Source organism: Artemia franciscana, chromosome 5, assembly GCF_032884065.1.
Source record: "Artemia franciscana chromosome 5, ASM3288406v1, whole genome shotgun sequence".
NCBI classification, from domain to species: domain Eukaryota; kingdom Metazoa; phylum Arthropoda; class Branchiopoda; order Anostraca; family Artemiidae; genus Artemia; species Artemia franciscana.
The window spans coordinates 2,247,654-2,264,535 of record NC_088867.1 but is presented as its reverse complement, the minus strand read 5'-3'; the positions used below and the strand labels follow the sequence as shown (position 1 = coordinate 2,264,535).

The 16,882-nt window shown below is 32.8% G+C and overlaps 1 protein-coding gene across 8 annotated transcripts in view; it reads left to right on the top strand.

The window, feature by feature from the left end:
- LOC136026871 (rho guanine nucleotide exchange factor 10-like) overlaps window positions 1-7,724 on the top strand; it is a 254,534-nt gene extending 246,810 nt beyond the window's left edge. For 4 of the 8 annotated variants that reach the window (XM_065703656.1, XM_065703657.1, XM_065703658.1 and 1 more), the window contains one exon: window positions 3,698-7,721. In XM_065703656.1, coding sequence (XP_065559728.1) covers window positions 3,698-4,948 — 1,251 coding nt within the window. In that variant the 3' untranslated portion in view covers window positions 4,949-7,721. Of the gene's footprint in view, window positions 1-3,697 lie in introns of all 8 variants that reach the window. The other 4 variants (XM_065703652.1, XM_065703653.1, XM_065703651.1 and 1 more) reach the window with 3 other exon arrangements.
- The last annotated feature ends 9,158 nt before the right edge of the window (window positions 7,725-16,882 follow it).

The following is a 16,882-nucleotide window of genomic DNA, read 5'->3' as shown; positions in this document are numbered from 1 at the left end:
TGAACAACTTATTCTTCTAAAATAGAGAAGTACTAAAGAATATACATTGCCAGCTATGTTTATGCAAATTAGTTAGAAGATTCTGATTAATTCTAGTAGCCCTGGGAGATAATTGAAATTTGAGTTAGTATCATATTGAGATTTGCTTGTCAGAGAATAAAAAAACATGAGTGATTTAAAGAGTCCAGAGAGAAACTAAATTTGCCAGCCCAAGAGTTCAGAGAGAAAACTGATGTTTTTACTCTTATGCTTTAGTTAGGTTACAAATTAATAAACAATATAGTGAATTGACTATTAAGTTGATATGGAAGATTAATTGATAATTTATTGAGAGCAAAATAGAATTTTTTTTAAACAGTTTGCTAAAAGCGATTTGCTAATAGATAATTGCAGTTAAAGGTCCAAGGTTTAGCTAGTAATGAAGTGAAATAATTAGTAGCAGACTAAGTAATATAGATAGTGGTTAATCTCATGTCTCGTACGATTTTTTGGAATGCTTCCCTTGTTTTTGTTTTTAATTTGTTTTAATTAATTTCGCTTTTGACTTCGTCTTCAGTCTTAAGGTCAAATTAAGGTCTATAAAAATCAGTTTGCTGAAGTATTCGACGCTGAATAAATAGCTAATTCGTTTTTTTTTTCAAACTACATTTAACTCCGTCCCTTGCGGCATTGCTCAGAGATATCCCTGGCCTTCTGGAAAAATAATTGAAAACACTAGAGGCTTTTCTTGAGTATAACCATGTCATGTTAACAGCTTATTCTATGAGTAATTCCAAAAAAGAAATATGCTAGGCTAAGGTGATATTTAAAATTAGTAAATCAGTTAAAATCTTAAAGTTTGTCTTAGGAATGGTTACTCACTAGTTTTGTTTTTTCGTTATCGTCAATTTCGTTAATTACTCTTTCTTTCATTAATCATTACTCTTTTGGCGAATATTGAGACAGATGAATTGTGAGAGCTTGCCTCAGTTTTGATATAACTTCTTTTGAAACTTCTTTTTCAGTATCCATAATCCTCATATGGGATTTATGGACTTCGTGTGGCTTCCTGGGAACTTCCAGGAGGGTGTAAAGAGGGAGGCCTTGAATAGATTAGGTTGGAGGAGGAGCGTGCGTAGCTGTGTTGGCCTCATGCGGCTTGGTGCTGCAGTGAGTTATTAGTAGTAGTAGTGGTAGTAGTAGTAGTGTGGCTCCAATTTCATATGGTTTGTTTTCAGGGAGCTCTGAGATTTCCTGAATTCTAGTTTCAATTAATAGCTTAAACATATCAAATTAAACACAATTTTAAAAGATGTCGGATGCGATATTTACGCGTGATAGCGATGATACATTTATCTTCAAGTTGCATAAGTAAAAAAAAGGTCTTGTATAGTGAACTATACCGAACAAGCAACAAGATAATCTTTTTGATAACGCTAATGTCCAAAGACCTTCGACTTGTTTTTTTCTTTTCTTCTTGACCAGTTTTTCAGGATTGTTGTTGGCTAACTGCTTGGGAAATTAATAGGTAACTACTTGGAAAAACAGTATAACCGGAATTTTTTTTTCAGTTTCGCTTTTGGAAAATTCAATGGCCAATTCTGGCTAATTTTGGCTGAAGAATTGTCTTTGGCTAAATACATGGGAAATTATATAAAGAAAGAAAAAATGATCAAAAATGGGAGTTTTTAAAGGTCAAATGAAAATACTGAAGAAAACACAGAAACCAAATATTTCGAGAGAAATTCCGCCTCTCTTGTCAGTGCGAACAAAATGATATGATCTTTTTTTGATTTTTTTTTATGATGATTTTGTGGTCTTTTATGGAATTTTATTTAATTTTTTGGCGGTTTTTTACCATTGGTTTTGTTGTACTTTCTGGGGTTGTTTTTTTTTTTTTTTTTTTTTTTTTCTTGATCATATTATTTTGTTCGCGCTGAAGAAAAGAGGTGGTTGTTCTCTCGAAATATTCGCTTTCAGGGTTTTCTTTAGTATTTTCATTTGGCCTTTATAAACCCCATTTTTATCGTTTTCTTTCTTTATGTTATGGCACGCCAATGTGGTTCAAGAAATTATCTATATGGGAAATTAATAGGTAGATACATGGAAAAACAATATAACCGGATTTTTTTTTCAGTGTCGCTATTGGAAAATTCCTTGGCCTATTCTGGCTAATTTTGGCTAAAGAATTGTCTTTGGCTAAATACATGGGAAATTAATAGGTAAATACTTTGAAATACAATTTGACCGGAATCTTTTAGCTTCAAATTCCCAAGAAAACTTGGGGATTTGAAACGAAAACTTGGGGACTATAAAAACGAATAGATATGGTACTGTAGAAATGTAGTCTTGGGTATCCTAATAAGTTGTATGCTTTTAAAATTCCAAGTGACGTATATAGTCAGAATCAAGGAAATTTTAGTGTCCAATCGAAGTTTAAACACCCTGTAAGGAAAATCTTCAAAAATACATGAAAGGTAAAATAAATATTCTGTAAAAATTTTATTTGAACAGTAAAATAATCTTCTTAAAGAAATATTAACTGGTATCAAGGAAAATAATTTAAATTGGGATACAAAAAAAACTAATTATCATTCCGAAAATAGAAAACTTTTCAGATTTTTCTAAATTAGGATTAGCTGTAAAATAATCGAATAAACATAGACTAAGGGCTGTAAATGCCGTATTTCTAGTATGAACCTAGTGGACTTAGCCTTCTTCTGTTTTTTCCATAAAATAAAAACTGTCAGCTTTTTTCTAAAAATCATAATTTCATTTCTATTTACTTGATCATTTACTAAACTCTAAACCTACTTACTGTAAAATTTATTATTTTTATTAACTATTACAGGTAATAATAATAATATTTTTGTGGTGCATTTGCTATTTTTATTGTACTGCCGTAACGTACTATTGCCTTGAAATACCCTTTTACCCAGGTTCTTGAGTTTTGTTTCTTTGTCCGTCTATGGTAATAACCGAATTGTACCCCTCTCATGAATAAGATCGAGGAAACGGTAAAAATATTTACAGCAAAAAGAGTCTAGGAGCAGGCTTATACGTCCTATTTATTTTTGTTTGGGGGGAGGGGTCAAATAATAAAATAGAAATACCTACAAATTTGAAAAATTTTAGAATTTCTGGGGGGCTGTGCCCTCCTTCTGTATCCGTGCTTGTTTAAGAGTATGGAAAGATTTTAATATCCGTAGCCAAAAGTCTGGTGGTGGGAGGGTGATGTGCCGTGCAACGCACAAGCACCATTAATTAGCATGTTTTCATCGAAGACCGGGACCCAGTGTGAATACCCAAAGATCATATTGTTCTGAACGATGCTGCCACTTCTGCCAATGTGTCGAGAAAAGTCGAAATGAAGAAGCTGGCGCGGCCAAAGGGGAAAGAAAATTGAGGATAAGCCCACGTGATGAAAAGAAACCCTGGTGGTAATTTGATCTCATTTTCGAAAATTTGTACACTTTTGAAAATTTAGTATACATCGATATGTTCAATTTTTTGAGTAAGTTTTTACATTGTAAAATTTTGGCCAGAATCTATAGTGTTCTACTGATCAGTTCTATTTTCATATTCATTTTTTCTATATACTGCAATTTTATAATTTCATTTTATTTTTTATTTGTATAATCGTGATTTTTTATTCCAAATCCGCTCTTTTACCTTTAGGAAGTCGTATGTAATTACTGATAAATGTATTTATTTTTAGAGAGAATTTACTTTGCACCATGATCAGCAAACAACAATCAGCGCAATGGCACATGCTGGCGTTGGTTTGTGGCTATCCCTGAAAAATAGTAGCGTAATTTGCTTGTACCACACTGAAACTTTCCGCCACCTTCAAGATATCAACATTGCCAGTCATGTGTCCCAGGTTATGAGTGAACAATTACGTAATACCCCCAGAAACATTTTTGTGACAACACTAATGGCAGCTAAAGGTGTCCTGTGGGTAGGCACTAATGTTGGTGTCACCTTAAATATACCACTTCCAAAATTACAAGGTGTACCAATTATAAGTGGTAGAGCAAATGTGGCATATCATGCTAACTGTGGTCCAGTAACAATGTTCCTACCTCTGGTCTACAAGCCGCCTGTCAGGCCCATGTCAAGAGATACCCGCTCTGTGTCTCTCCAAATCTCTGGGGAGTCTAGGGACAGTGTTATACAAGAAGAGAATGAAACAGACTTGTCACCAGTAGTACAAAAAAGAGAATCGAAGCTGGAGAAACAAGTTTCTGACGGAGACTTGCTTGACCGAAGCTCAAATTTTAATACAGTACCTAAGCTACGACACCAAAGTTCATGCAGTCCTGTGCTAACAAGACGTGACTCAAAGGAGCGCCAGAATTATAAGCGAATGTCACGCACATTACCACGGGGTTTTGGACTTGTCCCTGCCTCTTCATTTAACGAGTTTGATATTTATGGACTATATAATGAGCTGATGAATGTGAAGGAATTTGAAAATAATGTAACACAAAGTAGTGACCCATTGTATGAAACATTACGAAGAAGTGATCCTGACTTAGCTAACATGACAAGGGTGAGTACATTAGATAGAAGATTGACATTAAAATCAGTACGCCCAAGGTCATTAGACTTATCAACTTGGTCAGTAGATTCAAGAAGCTCAGCTTACACTAATTCTTCAGGAAGTGACGAGAAAGCAGAGAATACAAGCATTACCAGTAGTACAAGTGGGACTGGTACTGCTTCCAGTGCCTCAAGTGGGACAATGAGAACTATCAAACCCTCAATAAACAGGAGTATAAGTGTAAGAACCAAAAGAGGCATAGATACAATCAGTAAGTCTTCTGATCCTAATACGCCAAGGACACTTATTACGTTGGTAGGTGGGAGGGGATACCTGAATTTGAAATCCAGTGATAAAGACAAAAAATCTTCTACTGCTTCTGCAAACGATGCCCACATAGTTGTTTGGGAAATGAAACTGTAAATCAAAAATTATTTGTAATAAGGTGTGAAAGTACTGATGTCTTGATATAAAAAAAGGAAGAAAATTCAGAGCCTGTTTTGTTTATGTTGTCGAAGCTATTAGCGTCACTAGCGGAACAGTGATAGTTTTCTGTGACTTCCTATCCAACGCTGTCATACAATGATATCTTACTAATTGCAAGGGCTTTGTTATAATTTTTTTTAAATATAGATTTTTTACTCGATATAAATAAGCTTCGCTAAACATTTAGAAGTATGAAAATCGACATCTTTTCCCTGAAAGTGTTTTTTCCTTTCTAACATTTCCAAACTCAATATCCAGCTTTTTAATGCCAATCTAATCCTGAATAGTGGCTTTGCTATAAATTTCTTTTAAATATAGAGTTTTTTAATTGACATACATAAACTTCACTAAACATTTAGAAGCATGAAAATCGACATTTTTTTCCCTGAAAGTTTTTTTTTTCCTTTCTAGCATTCCCAAACTGAAAATCCAGCCTTTTAATGCCAATCTAATAATGAACAGTGGCTTTGCTATAATTTCTTTTAAATATAGAGTTTTTAATTGACATAAATAAACTTCACTAAACATTTAGAAGCATGAAAATCGACATTTTTTTTCCTGAAAGTTTTTTTTCCTTTCTAGCATTCCCAAACTCAAAATCCAGCCTTTTAATGCCAATCTAATACTGAACAGTGGCTCCTAAATAAAATATCATGTTTGCCTCTAGAATTTCAATTCTACTTTATTATATTATTAAATATAATCTTTGCTTTAGACTTTTTATTCTGAGTATTGAGACTTCTGATGATAGTAAACTTATAATTTTATTGCCTTATAAAAACTTTTCTTCCAAAAATGTATCCCTATTTTTGTAATTTATCATTTTTTTTGTTAAAAAAATGATGAATTTCAATGTACCTTTTCCTCCAAAAATGTATCCCTGTTTTTAAAATTTAGCACTGTAAGCCTTGGCAATTCTCGGTTTTACCATTTTGCAAATTTCCTACATTCAGCCATTTTTACTTAATTGCAATAAAATTTTTGCTTAATTGCAATTTTTACTACATGCAATTCAAGCTAAAATCTATATCTAAATTACAGCCCTATAGATTTAGTAAGTAATTAAGTAAGTAAGATTTAGTAAGGTAAATTAATAAATAAAATGGAGCAAATTAGTGAATAATTAATGTTGGATTGTCTTCTTTAAAAACTTTAAAAAGCTTTGATTAATCTTATCAAGATACTAATTGAATTAATTTATACTGTGTTTCTTAACAGTAAATTTTTAAAAGGTAATTAATACCCATACAATTTAACAGCTAAATTCTTTAAGTTAGGACTGCTAGTGTAAATCAATGAGGCATGTTGATAATTAAAAAAAGAAATAGACTTGTAAGACATTATTATATTTGCCTTTTTATAGTTTGTTAGGCATTTATTAATGGCAGAAAATGAATCAAATCGAATTAGCATATAATTATTAGTTAATTCAAATAAACAGATAAAATCCTTAAATTAGTTATTGATACCGCAATTTAATGAAGTAAATTCATGATGAAGGGGAAGAAGGAAATAGACGAACAAAAGTTAATACTAATCAATTAATACTTAATTAATTCGTTTTTCAGTACTTTGAAAAACATTTGTTAAGTCTGTTCGAAAATAATATAAATCGACTTTTGTTTTAGTTAAAAATATAGGAGTTTGTAAAGCTAGAAAAAACAATAAAAGCTGAAAATATGAAGGGAACTGCAAATGTTTTTTTTATGTTGTGAAAATACTTATAAGATTCAAATAGAAGATTCTGGAATCAATTTTAACAGTAAATTATTTTTACGCGCTTAAAAAACACGGCTACACACAAAGCTCTGGGTCACCGTTATAACTTTTTTTGCAGAAGACCAGAGAGATTACTTTAGAAAATATTGTGACAGCTTTTTGGTACTTTTGCTGGTTTAAACTTTCACATTGACAATCTAATAGAAGGCTTTTGAATGTTAAAATAGACGTGTTAAACTTAACTTTCTGACATATTTTACAAATAAAATGACTAACTTACAAGCATAAATTACAATAATAGAATCATAAAATGATGGCACATTATTTACTATGATATTTTAGGAAATTGATCTTTCTACTCCTTTGTGACTTCATGAAATTCAGTTTAAATCTTAATAAATTTTGGCAACTTGACATTTTTAATATTATACTAAAGATAATTCTGCTTTTGATGGTGATCACGCACACTCCTCGTATTTAACAACTATGGTGATATTTAGTTAGGAGATTTGAGTTCACAAATATGAACCAAGATTTGTTCAAAATGTAGTCAAAAATATAGAATCAAAAGAGATATCCAAAAGTGTTCCACCCTATAAATATACCATCAGAAGGACGTTTTCTTGTTTTAAACTAAGGTATACTGGTGGATATTGTGCTTTTATTACAGTAGATGTACTTCTTTCTGTTAGCCTTTAAGTTGACGTTTCCATGAACAACTTTAGGAGTATTCCTAAAATTATGATTTCACTTCATATAGAAATTTATTTTTTTGATTACGAGGTTAGCACGTAATAACAATATACTCCTTATTTGTCTTTTTTAATTTTTTTTGTAGAAGTATTTAAAATAAAATTGCCTTTTTACGCATTTTGAACTTTTTACCACAAATCTCTGCGTTACCTTTAAAACTTTAAAATCTGAATCGGAGTTCAATTAATTTTGATGGACTGAACAGTTCTTTTTTTTTTTTTTTTTTTTTTTTTTTTTTTTTTTTTTTTTTTTTTTTTTTTTTTTTTTTTTTTTTTTTTTTTTTTTTTTTTTTTTTTTTGATGAGTTTCTACCTTACCAAAGATAATAATACCTTTTTACAAATACAATTATTGCAGAAGTAATAAAGATAGAACCAGCCAATTTTTTTGGCTACTCCTTAAAATTGGCTGAAAATTTTCATAAGGTGCTTATTTGATTTATAATCGAAATTAATTCTGTAAAGGTAACATATTTTTTACTGTGATTTTACTTTCCTGTATTTGTCTATGTAATTTCTTTGGCCAAATAATTTGTTATATTCTGTGCAACTATTTGTTAATAAATTATATATTTAAGCACGATGCGATGCATCATTGATAATTTATATACAAGTAGTTCCACGAAGATACAAAAAGAAGATACAAATTAGACTAGTTTGGTAGCAATATGGACAGTAGAGTCAATGGAGAGGGGGGTGGGAAGATTTTAAAAAAAGCTTATTTTAATCTACATAAAAAATAAGAACACAAAAACAGAATTACCCTCTCTAGATTTTGAAAAGACTTTGTCTGCATCTTTATTTTAAATAATAATTTGAGAAAACTTCCCCTCCCTTAGATTTTCACTAATTGTTGTTTCTCAATATGATGAAGCTCAACATCTAGAAGACTTTTTCTGTGGATGTTTCAAAATATGGGAAGTCTTATCAAACAGTTCGTGGTAACGAACTGTAGTAAGGAGCGACCCGGCTCAATAGTAACCAAAACTCTAAAAAATGGAATTTTGATACCAATAGCTACATCAAAAGAATCGCATTTTAATGCTGGTTTTAAATATATAAGTTTCATCAAGTTTAGTCTTACCCATCAAAAGTTACGAGCCTGAGAAAATTTGCGTTATTTTAGAAAATAGGGGGATACGCCCCCTAAAAGTCATAGAATCTTAACGAAAATCACACCATCAGATTCAGCGTATCAGAGAACCCTACTGTAGAAGTTTCGAGCTCCTATCTACAAAAATGTGGAATTTTGCATTTTTTGCCAGAAGGCAGATCACGGATGCGTGTTTATTTGTTTTTTTGTTTGTTTTTTTTTTCCCCAGGGGTGATCGTATTGACCCAGTTGTCCTAGAATGTTGCAAGAGGGCTTATTCTAACGGAAATGAAAAGTTCTAGTGCCCTTTTTAAGTGACCAAAAAATTGGAGGGCATCTAGGCCCCCTCCCACGCTAATTATTTTCCCAAAGTCAACGGATCAAAATTCTGAGATAGCCATTTTATTCAGCGTAGTCGAAAAACCTTATAACTATGTCTTTGGGGACGACTTACTCCCCCACAGTCCCCGTGGGAGGGGCAACAAGTTACAAACTTTGACCTGTGCTTACATATAGTAATGGTTATTGGGAAGTATACAGGCGTTTTCAGGAGGATTTTTTTGGTTTGGGGGAGGGGTTGAGAAGAGGGGGATATGCTGGGGGAACTTTCCTTCGAGAATTTGTAATGGGAGAAGAAAATTTCCATGAAGGGAGAGCAGGATTTACTAGCATTATTTAAAAAAAAAAACAATTAAAAAATAAAAGTGAAAAAGCTTTTTCAGCTGGAAGTAAGGAACAGCAATAAAACTTAAAATAAACAGAAATTATTACCCATATGAGGGGCTCACCTCCTTCTAATACCTCGCTCTTTACGCTAAAGTATTTTCGGTAATTTCAACTACTTATTCTACGGCTTTTGTGATTCAGGGGGTCATTCTTAATGAATTGGGATAAAATTTAAGCTTTAGTGTAAAGAGCGAGGTACTGACGATGGGGCGAATCCCCTCATATATGTAATAAAAACATGAGAATACGAAAGTTCTTTACGTAAGCTAATTTATAAGTTACGTAAATCTTTTACCAATAAAAAGATTCGTAAAAAATTAAAAGTTCTAGTTGCCTTTTTAATTAACCAAAAAATCGGGGGGCAACTAGGCTTCGTCCCCCGCTCTTTTTTTCTCAAAATCATTCGATCAAAATTATGAGAAAGCCATTGAGCCAAAAAAAAAATATGCAAATTTCGTTTTGATTATTCCTCTGCGGAGAGCCAAAATCAAAACATGCATTGATTCAAAAACGTTCAGAAATTAAATAAAAAAAACAAGTTTTTTCAACTGAAAGTAAGGAGTAACATCAAAACTTAAAACGCACAGAAATTACTTCGTATATGAAAGAGGCTGCTTCCTCATCAACGCCCCGCTCTTTACGCTAAAGTTTTTTACTGTTTTAGAAAGAACAATTGAGAGAAAGAGTCAAACTTTAGCGTAAAGAGCGGTATTTTACTCAGTATTTTAATTATATGTTTCTATAGTTTTCTATTTTATAGTATAATTGGCCCCGTTCTTGTCTGTTTTTGCTTTTATTTTCAATTTAAAATGCCCTTTCCTCCCTTAAAATATGGTGGTACTCGTAAACTCTCTTCCTTTTTGCAAATTAGGGTGAAGTGTTACTATAAACCCAACATTTTAGATGAAAGGGGTTAAACCTCAAGGAATAAGGCAGTTGATATATAGATAAAACATTATTTACTTTTTCGGCTCATTTGTGGCAATGAACGGTTTAAAGAGAATGACCCCTTTTAAGTTAAACCAAAACTAAAAAAAAAGTATGGTTATTATAACAGTATTTACATAAAGTTAATTTACTTTTTAATTTGATATTAAAAACAAAAGACGCATTAGCTTTCAATTCATACATCAAAAGTTTGTGCTAGTGTGTATATTTTTGTAAAAAGAGGAAAAATGCCCCTAAATGAGGTATGATCTTGGAGAAAATTATATAATTTAGTTCAACATCTTCAAAACGCTAGAGTGGAGATTTCAAAGTCCTATTTACAAAAATTGTGCAATTTTCTTTCAAGAAGTACGTATTCAGGTATGTAAAATGTTAGATCGACCTATTCTAGCAGAAATGAAAATTCTAATGGCATTTTAAAGTGAAAAAAAAAACATGTCACAGTAAATTGTGACATAGTATATTTGTTCGACAAAGCAACAGGATTGGCCCAAATAGGGCCAAATACTATTGATTATTTGAGATAGTTGATCATGCCTGAGTGTTTGAGATTGCCCCTAAGAGGGCTAAACACTTCTGAGCCAAAATTCAGAAATATACGATTGGCTTAGAGAATCAGCCCGTATGACAGCCAGAATCAGACATATGACAATTATAAGTGGGTTCCACGGTAATGTTAATGCTTATACGTTATTGCATAGTGGCACACAACTACTACGGGAAGGTTAGTAGATCTTTTCTTGTGAGGTGGCGGCTCCACATTCAATTTTTTTGTATGAAGCTGTCAAGAGCTGTTGGTATTCTCCATAGACTAAAATTTATTTTTCCCCATAAAATATTACTGATCCTATATTTCAGTCTATTGCACTCATATCTTTTATATGGAACAAGCATTTGGGCTTCAAATTATAAGTCGGTATGGAAGCAAGTTCAAATTCTTCAGAATAAAACTATACGCGCAATTTGCAAGCTTGGGCCTCGTGAGAGTGTGAAGGCGTTTTTAATAAAACTTAAGATATTATATGTGGCTCGACTTCGAGAAAAAAAGATTGCCGAAACTTTATATAAAGTAAGCAAAAATACCGCACCTGAGTCGTTTATGTCGGCTTTTCGAAGGAATGATGAAATTCACGAACACGTTCGTGTTCGTGAAATTCACGAACACGATACTCGATATGCATCACAACTAGTTACAGAAACGAGACGTCTCACGTCATCTGATTTTTCAATCAAATTTACCAGACCGAAAATATGGAATTATTTTCCAAATACCTTGAGAAATGCTAATAGCCTACCAGAGTTCAAAAGTAAGATTAAAAGCATTGTTTTATTACAATTTATTTATCAGTTCTGGTTGAACTTCGCTGAGGTAAGGATGCTGGGACTGTTTTGAAAAACTGTTCATTTTAGTTTTATTGATTTTATCCTCTTGTAAGTTTTTTTTCCTTATTTGTATTGCTGAGGAGGGCCCTTGGACATAGGGCCAAAATGTTCATTCTAATTTGTTTCCCTCTGTCTAAAAAAAAAAAAAAAAAATCCCTATTATTCTTCTTGTTTTTGGTGTTTGGGAAAAGCTTCTTATTCGAAAATATTAGATTCTAATTTCTTGTACCGACAGTTCTCTAAGTTTTCTTTTATTAATTTACGTTTGTTTTCTTTTCTTTTCCCTTCCTCTTTTCTTTTCTTACCTTATATTTCTTGTCTTGATGATTGAATGAATACTGTCACCCGTTAAGAGCAGTGCTCTCTTAGGGTGTAGTTAGTTTAGAGTGTGTGATTTGTTTTTTGTTAATAAACGAATTGAAATTGAAAATACATAAAGAACGCATTTTTGAGCCCATGTTTAGTAGCTTTCAATGAGATAAGCTAATGCAGAGGGGAGTGCATTTAACCACTAGCCTCCCTTCTCTTAGATATTTTTTTTTGCACTAAATATACAAAAGAAAGCTGAAGCGGTGAGAGATTGCCACCTGTGGCAGAAATCAATAGTTTTTAATAACAAAGCATTGTCCTAACAAATTTAAGCTTCAGTGCAAAATATTACAGTTATTATTTAGAAAAATTAGGGAAATCTTTTCTAGTCCCTCGCACCCCTCATATCATGGAAGATGTTATTTATTGTCTAAAAAATGCAGAGCAAATACGTCTGAAATAGCTTAATCTAAAAGCTTTGTAATTCAAAAATTAGAATTTTACTATATGACGTGAAAGGTTAAGGGAGGCAGTAGCTTATTATATCTTTTTTCGTAAAAATCCGTAAATTTTCTAAATTTCCCTTTCCCAAAAATTCATAAACTTTTACAGAAGTATCACTATAATTTTTACCTTCAAATGTTTGCCCTAAGCGAATCAGTGGTTGTGTAGAACAATAGACCATGAACAAGAGATTGGCAGTTTCTTTAACACTTGTTCTGTATTGAACAGTTTAGTAGTAGTAGCAGAAATACCTGACTGTATATTTTTGACTATGTTTTTTCTTCGAGTTTACGGATAAGATTTTTCAGTAGCTCCTTTCATATATTAAATAAAGAAAAACTAGTTTTTTTTAACTGAAAGTAAGGAGCAACATTAAAACTTAAAACGAACAGAAATTACTCCGTATATGAAATGGGTTGTCCCCTCCGCAATCCCTCCCTCTTTACGGTAAAGTTTTTAATTGTTTTAAAAAGTAGAATTGTGGCAAAGAGTCAAACTTTAGCGCAAAGAGCGAGGGATTGCGGAGGGGACAACTCATTTCATATACGGAGTAATTTCTGTTCGTTTTAAGTTTTAATGTCGCTCCTTACTTTCAGTTAAAAAAACTAGTTTTTTTATTTAATCTTAAAGAAGTGATCCGGCTTGTACCGTATAGTTCCTTCCCGCCATGTCTTGGTGTCGCAAAATCGCACATGACAATTTGGCTGCGACAATTTAAAAGGCGATATAGAGCGGCGTATTTTTTTTCCCAAACTAATTCTTTTGTATTTAATGTCAATTGGTCTAAATAACATGTTATTCCGTTTCCTATTTGCCTCCTAAAATAATAAGCATTTTTATTTTTTCCAGAATGTGTTATTTCTCATTTTCTCAAATGTAGAATATTTTAAATTTGGTGCTTTAGAAACATGTCTTATCTGTCTTATCTCAGAGAACAGAACACGAGCTTTCTTGTGAAAACCGCTACTCGCTGGTAATTCAAAAACTTCTGGAAACTCAAATTTCTAGATTGTTGCAAACTGGCGTTGTGTGACATACCACTATTAGGTTCCAGCAATTTAAATGACGATATAGAGAACTGTTTTTTCAAACGGATTTTTTCGTATTTAATGTCCATTGGTCTAAATAACATGTTATCCTGTTTCCTATTTGTCTCCTAAGAAATTTTTATATGCATTATATATCGTTTTCTGAAATGTAGAATAGTTGAAATTTGGAACTTTTTACTTATGATATTTTGTCAGCAGCGAACAGCGTTGAAAACCACTACTCGTTGGCAACAGCAAAATTTTTAAAAATTCCATTTTTTTTAGATTTCCCGCTGTTGCAAACTGGCGTTGTGTGAAATATCACCATTCAGTTGCACCACTTTAAAAGGCGACAATTGTTCTAAATAACATGTTATCCCATTTCCTATTTTCCTCCTAAAATAATAAGCATTCCCCCTCCCCCCCAAAAAACTCGTCATATCTCGTTTCTTCAAATGTAGAGTAGTTGAAATTTGGAGCTTTTTACTTAAAAAAATGAATTTGTCTCGTTTCGGAGGCCAGAACATGAGCTTTCTTGTGAAAACCACTGTTCGTTGCCAACTCCAAAATTGCTAGAAGCTCAAATTTTTTAATTTTCTGCTGTTGCAAATTGGCGTTATGTGACATACCACCATTCGGTTGCAGCAATTTAAAAGGCAATATAGAACGCTGTTTTTTTTTTCAACTGATTTTTTGTATTTAATGACAATTGTTCTAAATTACATGTTATCCCTTTCCTATTTTCCTCCTAAAATAATAAGCATTCCCCCCTCCCCAAGAAACAATTCGTTATATCTCGTTTCCTCAAATGTAGAGTAGTTGAAATTGGGAGCTTTTTACTTAAAAAAATGAATTTGTCTTATTTCGGAGGCCAGAACATGAGCTTTCTTGTGAAAACCACTGTTCGTTGCCAACTCCAAAATTACTAGAAGCTCAGATTTTTAGATTTTCTGCTGTTGCAAACTGGCGTTGTGTGACATACCAGCATTCGGTTGCAGCAATTTAAAAGGCAATATAGAGCACTGTTTTTTTTTTTTTGTTTCAACTGATTTTTTGTACTTGATGACAATTGTTCTAAATTACATGTTATCCCGTTTCCTATTCGCCTCCTAAAATAATAAACATTTCTCCCCCCCTCCCCTCAAAAAACTGTTATATCTCGTTTCCTCAAATGTAGTGTAGTTGAAATTTAGAGCTTTTTACTTAAAAAAAATGAATTTGTCTTAAATCGGAGGCCAGAACATGAGCTTTCTTGTGAAAACCACTGTTCGTTGCCAACTCCAAAATTGCTAGAAGCTCAAATTTTTAGATTTTCTGCTGTTGCAAACTGGCGTTGTGTGACATACCACCATTCGGTTGCAGCAATTTAAAAGGTAATATAGAGCACTGTTTTTTTTTTCAACTGATTTTTTGTATTTAATGACAATTGTTCTAAATTACATGTTATCCCTTTCCTATTTTCCTCCTAAAATAATAAGCATTCCCTCCCCAAGAAACAATTCGTTATATCTCGTTTCCCCAAATGTAGAGTAATTGAAATTGGGAGCTTTTTACTTAAAAAAATGAATTTGTCTTATTTCGGAGGCCAGAACATGAGCTTTCTTGTGAAAACCACTGTTCGTTGCCAACTCCAAAATTGCTAGAAGCTCAAATTTTTAGATTTTCTGCTGTTGTAAACTGGCGTTGTGTGACATACCATCATTCGGTTGCAGCAATTTAGAAGGCAATATGTAGCACTTTTTTTCAACTGATTTTTTCGTATGCAATATCAGTTGGTCTAAATAACATGTTATCCGTTTCCTATATGTGTCCTAAAATAATAAGCATTTTTTTCCAAAATACGCTATATCTCATTTTCCCAAATGTAGAATAGTTGAAATTCGGGATTTTTTATTTGAATTTTCTATCTCGGAGGCCAGAACACGAGCTTTCTTTTGAAAACCACTTTTGCTGGTAACTCAAAAATTACTAGAAACTAGATTTTTTAGATTTCCCGTGTTGTAAAACTGGTTTTGTGTGATATATCACAAATACCGCAGCCCAAACTATCTGAAAGATTATATCCCTTAAACTTCCTTGAGAAGTATTTTGCTAGTTGGCATGGCAAAAAAAAAAAAAAAAATGCAAAGACGAGAAGCTTGTTACTATCCAGAGAAATATTGCCAAAATTTAATTTGGGCAAATGCTGCCAACATTTAATTCCTCTGTGTAAGTTTTTAGAAATTAGTCTTACTGGGTAAAAAAAACATCATTTGTAGTTCTCGAATATCTAGAAACTGCGAAAATTTAATGAGAGGGAGGATTTTTTGACAACTTTTTTAAATCCAGCGGTACTTTTGTTTTTTGTTTTTTTTTTCAATTTTTTCGTATGCAATATCAATTGGTCTAAATAACATGGTATCCCGTTTCCTATGTACCTCCTAAAATAATAAGCATTTTTTTTTCCAAAATACGTTATATCTCGTTTTCTCAAAACGAGATACGTTTTCTCGGGACTTTTTATTTGAATAATGTATTTTCTTATATCGGAGACCAGAAGACGGGTTTCTTTTAAAAACCACTTTCACTAGTAACTCAAAATTACTAGAAACTAATTTTTTTAAATTTCCTGCTGTTGTAAAACTGGCGTTGGGTGATATATCACAAATACTGCAGCACAAACTATCTGAAAGATTGTATCCCTTGAACCTCCTTTGACAAGTATTTTGGCAAGCTGGTATGGCAAAAAAAAATGCAAGGACGAGAAGCTTGTTACTACCTACTTAAGCGGAATACTGCCAAAATTTAATTCCTCTATTTAAGTTTATAGAAATTAGTCTTACTAGGTTAAAAACACCAGGGAACAGTTAGCCCGATTAAAAAAGGTGTCAGCCCCAAATGGGCTATTTGGAGCTATGGATCGTGTTTATTCGTGTTTATAGTTCTAAAAAAGTTCAGAAACAGAGAAAATTTAGGGAGGGGGAGGATTATTTTGATACCTTTTCTAAATCCAGTGGCACTTTTGTTGTTTTTTTCCGATTTTTTCGTAGAAAATACTGAAATAAGGCATTTTCCAGAATCTATAGGTGGCAGTAGCTCTTCCCTTTCTCTCCCTCCCCCTTTCAAAATTGGCGCGCCTCCTGGCAACTATGATATTGGCAAATAATCACAATTAATCATAAAGTGGTGTATGGGAGTGACACATTTCTCATTTACTGTTTATTTTGAGTTTTTTTTTCCTCCACAGTTAACTAATCTTCCTTTCTGACCCAGCCGTACATCTCCTTCCCCAAACCCTAGTACCAGGCTTTAGCGGAAAGGTAAGCATTTTAAACCTTATGTAAACCGGGATCAATGCAAGGATCCACAATATCGTTGCAGGAACGAGTGGGTTCCAAGCACCAGAACCGACTCGTCGCCAAAACATGCTA